The sequence below is a fragment of the Eleginops maclovinus genome, chromosome 23, assembly GCF_036324505.1.
Source record: "Eleginops maclovinus isolate JMC-PN-2008 ecotype Puerto Natales chromosome 23, JC_Emac_rtc_rv5, whole genome shotgun sequence".
Taxonomy (NCBI): Eukaryota; Metazoa; Chordata; class Actinopteri; order Perciformes; family Eleginopidae; genus Eleginops; species Eleginops maclovinus.
The window spans coordinates 18,607,918-18,615,889 of record NC_086371.1 but is presented as its reverse complement, the minus strand read 5'-3'; the positions used below and the strand labels follow the sequence as shown (position 1 = coordinate 18,615,889).

Here is a 7,972-nt window from a genome sequence, read left to right as displayed (position 1 = left end):
TGGATTAAGGTGTAAATCTAGACCTGATGGTTGGAGTGTGTGTGTGAGTTGATCTTTAAAGATGTTAGATACAATGACGTTTGAAATAAACAAAAAATACTGACCCACTTCGATGATGAGACTGCACTGTAAGATTTTGGGCTACACAGATGTTCGAGTATTATAATAATGAAAATTATGTCATTATTGGTTCAGTAGCTGGCAGGATGACTGGCTGTTTTATTAGGTAACTCACTTGTTGGCTGTTTGGGTGTAGTACAACATGAAGGTGCTCATGCAATGCATTCTACTATACAGTGTGTTAATCCATGGTGTTGTCTTTTTCATTGACTCCTCTTTCCTTTCCCACATTGAAAATAGGCTAATTGAAGGAAAAAGCAAGATCTGTGTGATGCTAAATTAATTATTTAACAAGTCTGTTTTTCTTGTGTAATATATATTTATATCTAAATGTGGCTTGGTAGGGATTTTGGGAGTGTGTATGTTTCTGTATGCTTCCTTTTTGAGCATTGCAAGGCCTGTAGTTCCATTGTTGGCCTCTACACCAAATGAACAAAATGTCTGTTTCATTTGAATGACAGACTGAAACTGATTCTTAATCTGTCGTTGTGGAACCACATACACACTACTCTTGTCACAGTATTGATTATTAGTTAGTAGCATTCTTAACATTCCCTGAGTGACCATATCCAAAGTGCATTTTTAAAATGAGCTCTGAAGGAAATTGGGCTATATTTAACTGTTTAGGGCATTAAATATACTGAAATCGAATCAGCGAGGAAAAAAACATGTATAGTAAAAATCTGTTTAATTCACAGTTTTTTTAAATAGCATAACCATCCCACCGGATTCGTGAACAGAGACTTAATACAATATTGGAAACATATTTATATAAACTGCAGTGTAGATGGAGTGTGTGATACTTTTCAGGAAAAGACTGTATAGAGAAATAGATAAAGTGCAATATCCAGCCATTTACAAATGGCTTTTGTTATATAATCAAATGAATGAAAACAAAATGACAGACATTTGACAAGTCATTGGTGATTAATCAATAAATTAAATAAATATAGCTATTTTCATAGGTTTCAACCTCGGATCCCATCTTTACTGGTCTGAGAGGTAGGCCAGCTCATGCACGAGGAGAGCAAAGGTTGGGCGGTCTTCTGGTTTCTGAGGGAGAGGATATATTTTAAAAAAATAAGTATTATAAAGACTTTTGGGTCATGCATGTTGTGTACCTCAGCAGTTCTTCTAGTTACACGTTAAAAATCCGTGCTCACCTCCTTCCAGGACCACTCCATGAGCAGGTGGACAGCATCTGAGGCCAAGCGGGGCTTCAGAAGCCTCAGGCCCATGTTCAGGGACTCCACCACTTCAACATTGCTGCGGTTCTCATAAGGGAGACGGCCCTCATTGTACACCTCCCATATGAGCACACCTGATCAGGGGTCAACAGAGAAACTGTTAGACGTAAACAGTTTAAAGTGATGCAGAAAAAAAAAAATCAATTCCTGTGTCTGGTCAGCGTGGTTTTTTCATGCAAGCTGTTTTGCATAAACTATTTTGCATGTTTCCAAGGACTCATGTAACTTTATTTTCTCATATATGCCCATCAACCTTTGACATTTTACCTTTTCAATGAAATAGCTTCTGTTTGCTTCTGACTGTTGTTTTGAATCATAGACTTGTTTAGCTTTAGTTCACTATAGCATGCCACCAAAACTCCTGACCAAGACCCCCGGTAAAAGCTCTACATGCAATCTCAAAATATAAAAATGTTTAAAAATGGAGGGATCTTATTTTACTACAAATACTTAAAAGTCTGTGCAAAGATATAGAGTTATGAACACACCGAATGACCAGACGTCAGACTTGCTGCTGAACTTGCTGTACTTTATCACCTCTGGGGCCGACCACTTGATGGGGAACTTTGAGCCCTGTGAGCTTGTGTACTGATCATCAATCACAAATCTACAGAATTGAGAGAGGACATACATTTTTATAGAGCATTGGATGTAAGACAACATTAAGATATAGTAAAACTAATAGTGAGATAAAAAAGTTTGACACAGATTTAGTGAAAAGCATACCTGGTCATGCCGAAGTCAGATACCTTCACCTCATTGTTCTTTGAAACTAGACAGTTCCTGGCAGCCTGCAGATGAAAAAGAGGAACAGAGGATTATTTTAATGTAACGTAAATACAAAAATGAAATATAAAAGGTTCCTATCTGTCGGGGTTACCAGATCTCTGTGGATAAAGTTGGAGCTCTCCAGGTATGCCATCCCCTCACTAACATCCAGACACATCCCCAGCATTGTTTCCTGAGACAGTTCTCCTTTCCTGGCTCGCAGGTACTCTGACAGACAGCCGTTCTCCATGAACTCAAACACCAGACACATGGGGGAACACTGTGTGCGCACACCATAGAGCTGGACCAGCTTAGGGTTGGACATTCTCCTGTTAAACACATAGATCCAGCAGCTGAAATGTATGTCACACTGCAACATTTTTATGTTTATAAGTTAATATAAAACTGTCCAGTTAAAACTGGTAAATAAATCCACATGCTGTGTTTGTTGTTATAAACGTCTGTAAAATCACTTACTTTGTACTAATAAACTGTATGCTGTGCACTTACATCATGACGTTTGCCTCGTCTTTAAATTCCTCTTCTGACATGCACTCTTCTCTTATCATCTTCACTGCCACCTTCTTCTCCCCCCATCTCCCTTCCAGCACGAGCCCAAACTGTCCGCTGCCTATCTCCTGACCCAGGGTCAGATCTGCATGTTGGATTTCCCACTGGTCTGTAGAGCACAAACAGGCAGAAAACAACAACACTGATAATCTCCTTAAATCAACAAACAGGTTAAACAGACTTTTATTCTTAAAAAAGTAATGCTGGATTACCAGGACCATTCCTGAGCTAACCGTTAGCACCATTACAATTCTGCCTGCAAGTCTGCTAGCGTGCAACATTGTTCTTATGAAATATTATATGTCAAAAGGAAACAGCCCTTTTAACAGCTAAAGTTTGATTGATATTGTAACACGTCAAAGCTGTTGTGAAATCACAAGTTCACAGCCTCTTGTGGCTAGTAACACTAATTAAACATGTATTTTTTTCTGGTCACCTGTTAAACTTTACAAATACAGTATGTGTTCATTGTTTCTCTTAAGCGTTCAGGAATTGTATGGAACCTGAACCATCATTGAAGGTACAAGCTCCTTATCTTTGGTAATAAGTATTAAGAAAAATAAAGAAAATCTGCATTGTATTTAATGTAATAATTATGACTTTGGGTACTGTTATATCAGGCTGAGCTGTGTCTGTTTCTTTTTTTCTTGTTTTTTCTTAAAATAATAATACTATACAGAAATAAAAAACAACATATGAAATGTCAGTTATTTTTTGTATTATAACCAAAGAATTCTGAGTTCCAGGTTTGTTACAGAACACCAAAGAGTCAAAGTGAGTCCTGAACACACCCTGAGTATACTTCCATGATTACCACAAGAGGTCAGCAAAAACGAAAACCTCAGCATTTAAGTCATAATTGTTTTGAGCTTTAGATTCACCACCAGATCACACAAAAGAACATCCTACCTTTGGAGGGATCAACAATGTCTGGAGATCTTCCTCCATCGTGAGAGACAGGGTGTCTCAAACGTGTTATCAGGCCTGCCAAACAGATTTTAAAAATATGAATACATAATCTTTTTCATAAACATCTAAGAGAAGCATATTCTTTTGACAGTCTTAACTATGTGTATGAAAGTTCCTTTTGGCAATTGATCTTGAGATTTGTATGCGGAAGTCAGGAATCTTACCAGCAGCATTGTGTTGGTGGTAGTGGATGAGCTCAGGAATGGTGGTGAACAGGTATTTCTCTGCCAGGTAAAATGTAGCCTCTCCCGTTTCTGTTTGTCTGATATGGTAATGTATAACTCTCGGATTCTTCTCACCATTAGATCTTGAGAAAAGAAAGAAATGTTTTTATGCAATACTTCAGGCCCAAGTTCCCAAAGTGAGAACGTGTGAAATGTTCACATCGAATTACGCCAAACAGCACAAGATAAAGAAACGTGTCATTGATTTGATGTCATGTTCCTTTTAAAGATAAACCAGGTGTGGCGAGACATTATTAAAGATTCTAGAACATGTGATTATTTATACAAAGATTCTGTCACATTTCGTCAAATATATCAGTATACATATATTAGGTATCATATTAACAATAGATCAAATGTCATTATTTATAGTTAAATACGCATAAAGGAGGATTACCCGGGTGCTTTGGTGAAGACTGAAACAGTGTAGACTCCCACATGACTTGAGTCCCGCACCATAAATGCCCCTTCTTTTCCCTTAACAGTAGAAACATATTAGAAATGAAACAATAAATCTGAAATGTTAGACATATTAATTGGTTGTTTGTTTAACCTGCAGCTAATACCAGCACTCATTTCTATCTAATCCAGCTTGCAAAATTAGCAAAGCACAACAAGGCAGGAAACTAAAGGAAACACTGTGGTTGTGTGAGACATCTTTTTACCACCCATGTCTTCTCAGATTCATGTTTTGCAGACGCATTTGCATTATTCTTTGCAAAATGCAATAATGCTGTATGTGGCAGGATCACAGCTAAAGTGCACTGCGTCACGCGGGAAGCAACATGCTGCTAATTATCACTAGAACTTGGAGCAGGTTTTTTCTGTCAAAACATTGCCTCAAGCATAAAAACAAATGAAAATGGAATAATTACTGGATTCTTAAACACTAACATTTTTGTTTTTGTTTTACCTGTTTCACTAATAAAGCCTCTGCTTCCCCTCTGGTCATGTTTTTATTGTACCATCTGTGAGAGAACAAATTACACAGAAATAAGTTGATCTAAAAAAGGGCAGAAAGGATTTGCAGATACCCACATCTTAAATTGATGCATAAGCTGAGAAATAAATCAAACCCACTCAAATCTCTGGAAGTTGTTGCCATTTTTTTCAGCCACATAATTACTGGGTACAAAGCCACTGTTGCTGAAAAAGTGTAAGGAAAAATGATTCATTAATCATCAAGCGGCATTATTTTGAGTTGTTACTAAGCACAAGAGGGGCATTTTTATGTGGCTTACCCCTTTCCATCCTGCACGGCCCACCACTTAGAGCTTGAGCTGTTAATCAAGGTGTACATCTGGTCTTTCTGAAGGAACAACTCATCATTTCTGACCGGAGTGTAGTCTTGCAGGGCAAAGACCATTCTCTGATCTGCGTCATGCAGTCCCACCTGGCAGTGATAATAAAAAAGTATCACAAAAAACTGATAAAAAACACTGAGCTGTATGACTCCAAAGTAATCAATTCTTTGGTTTTAGCAACATATATTTTGAGGATGAGTATTTTTTAAAAGACGAAATGCTTCAGCTTTACATATTTTTCTTTAAAAAAATGCATGTCAACACCCCATAGAGACAGACTCTCAGAAACGTAACAAAAATTGTAACAATGATATTTGGGTTATTTGTAATGTAACAATTACCATGTTGTGTTTTACAACACCGTATTATAAAGGAGGTCAAGCAATTTAGAAATACAAGATAACAAACCAATATGCAATTGGTAAAGGAAACACAATTGATATCAAAGACCTTACTTTGCCTATCCTGTGTAATTTGAAGAGTATTAACTAAAACAAGAATAAATATTTAGCAACACATGGCCTTAATCTTTAGAAAATGGTACCTCTTGATCTGGGAGTTGAGGAAGAGGCTTTTTAGAAGCTGTGGAGTTAGAAAAAGGACATTTGAAAATCTATTCAGTACATTCCAAAACACAAAATAGCCAATTTTATAATACACATTTTAGAATGCTAAATACTTGTGTAGATCAAGGTCCATATGGAAAATGCCATGTTGAGCTTAATCAAATACGCATACGCAAAACAAGAGAAGTGAAGACATGATACAAACCAAAACCAATTGGGTCATACACATGACAACCAGTCGCCAGTTTTTCTGTTTGTTGGCAACATTTCCATTTTCCCTCCATCCAGAAGTTTGGGTGGTATTTTTCAACCAAACTGTTATACTTTGTCTCTATATCAGACACAATGAAAAAAGCAAGGTTTTAAGTTCACATCTTCCGGATTAAAATCAAATGTTCACAATAATGTGTTGGACCGTCATTCACTGAAAAAACTGAAACGTTTACTTTAATTAGGTGTATTATGTCAACACATTTCACATAACTGTATGAGGTCAGTTGAAAGCAATAATATCAAGTTTAAAGAGGTTCAACTTAATATTATTGCGTTTAACTGTAACCTAATACAGTTATGTATTTAACTTAATTTAAGTCAATGTTTCAGTTTTTTCAGTGTTGAAACATGATTTTGTAAAATTGTTATTATTGTATTACCCTCTTTAAGAGCTCTGACCCATCTCTGACGGCAATCATTGTCTGGGGCAAAAACATATAGGTAGTGGGTGTTGTGAAAAACCTGTGGAGACATTTGTAATTAAAAAAATTATATTTTTGCTGTTGTGTTTTGTACTTATACTACATGCTTAGAAATATATCATACTTACTGTATATAACACTTGAAATATTCTGTATAACCTCACCTGAAAAGGGTACTTGTAGTTGCATGGTATGGGGGCATCACTACACACAATCTCCACACACTTTATTCTGGACAGCTCGATGCAACCTTTCAGCAAGGGCTTTTTCTGAACAAAATAAACATCAAAGTAACTTTATGTGTTCAAATTCTAGCTGATTTCTGAAGCACAATTTACAGATTCAGCCTCCAGATTGTAATTTCATCATTTAAATCCAGTCTACTTATGGGTTAAATGCATACTTACACCAGGGCGGCATTCAGAATACTTCAGCTCTTGGGTGTCCAAAAGAAAAAACCTCTCCTTGTAGTTGCATGGTGAAGTTCTCTTCTTTTGTTGAGATTTTTTAATCATAGTTTCTTTCAAAATCACCCTGGGGAACATGGTAACAGCTATGAACACCACTGCGAGAAACAGTGGTGGCTTTTGCCGTACAGAGAGTGATTGAGTATCTAGCAGTGAAAGAAAAAAATGAGAGGATTAACAGTTGCCGTGGAGCTTCCGGCATAAAAAGGTTGTTGCACTAGGTAAACCACATCCTTACGGCGTGAAATGGGTTGTGCGTTTATATAAACACACACACACACACACACACACACACACACACACACACACACACACACACACACACACATACACACACACACACACACCATACAAGTGCTCACATGAACTTTCACTTTAGACTATGTCGCAATAAGTCAGAGTGTAGAGTTTGCAGCACGGGGTGGATTCTTTATTCTCGGCACTTTTGAACAATTTTCGTCAACATTTGTATTCTGATGATGGGACAATGTTTATATATATTTTTTAACAATCTGGCAGGGGTTTTAATTCATCCAAAAATATTTAGAATATAAGCTAAATTTCCTGAACAAAAGATAATTTATTCATCATTTGAAATTTACTTGAAAACCAAAGGACTTGTGTATTAAACTTGAATATTAGAATCCAGGCAATAAAAGGAAATTATTGCATTTGTGCATCAATAATGAAGATTGAGGGAACACTTTGAAGAGGTGTTCTGTAATAAATATTGTTGTTTTGGCTTAATATAATTTGATTAACCTCCTCTGTCCATCTCTGCTTTTTAATCTCACTTTCCACTTGCCATTATGACAGTCACAAGAAAAGGAGAGACATATTGCAAGTAATTGGTTGGTTTTGTAATGAAAACTATTGATTATCACTTCAAACAACAATGGATTTCTACGCTTTGAAGGAAAATACTGGATTTTTAAAAGTTTTGGAAAGTCCAACTTTTTTCACCAACACTTTTCCATCCTCTGACATTCGTCTTACAACACTTGCACAATTGATCCTGATATCTGATAAAATGTGGAAGATT

At 36.6% G+C, this 7,972-nt stretch overlaps 1 protein-coding gene across 1 annotated transcript; it reads right to left on the bottom strand.

Annotated features, from left to right (window-relative positions):
- Window positions 1-791: 791 nt before the first annotated feature.
- Window positions 792-7,133, bottom strand: itk (IL2 inducible T cell kinase). The gene is made up of 17 exons (XM_063875957.1): window positions 6,871-7,133; window positions 6,628-6,732; window positions 6,422-6,503; window positions 5,974-6,099; window positions 5,747-5,784; window positions 5,140-5,291; window positions 4,979-5,044; window positions 4,812-4,866; window positions 4,296-4,375; window positions 3,839-3,981; window positions 3,615-3,689; window positions 2,646-2,814; window positions 2,248-2,464; window positions 2,094-2,158; window positions 1,856-1,974; window positions 1,284-1,441; window positions 792-1,173 (listed from the first exon to the last, which is right to left on the bottom strand). The coding sequence occupies exons 1-17, from the start codon at window positions 7,006-7,008 to the stop codon at window positions 1,108-1,110; spliced, it is 1,854 nt and encodes a 617-aa protein (XP_063732027.1). The 5' UTR covers window positions 7,009-7,133; the 3' UTR covers window positions 792-1,107.
- Between the last annotated feature and the right edge of the window lie 839 nt (window positions 7,134-7,972).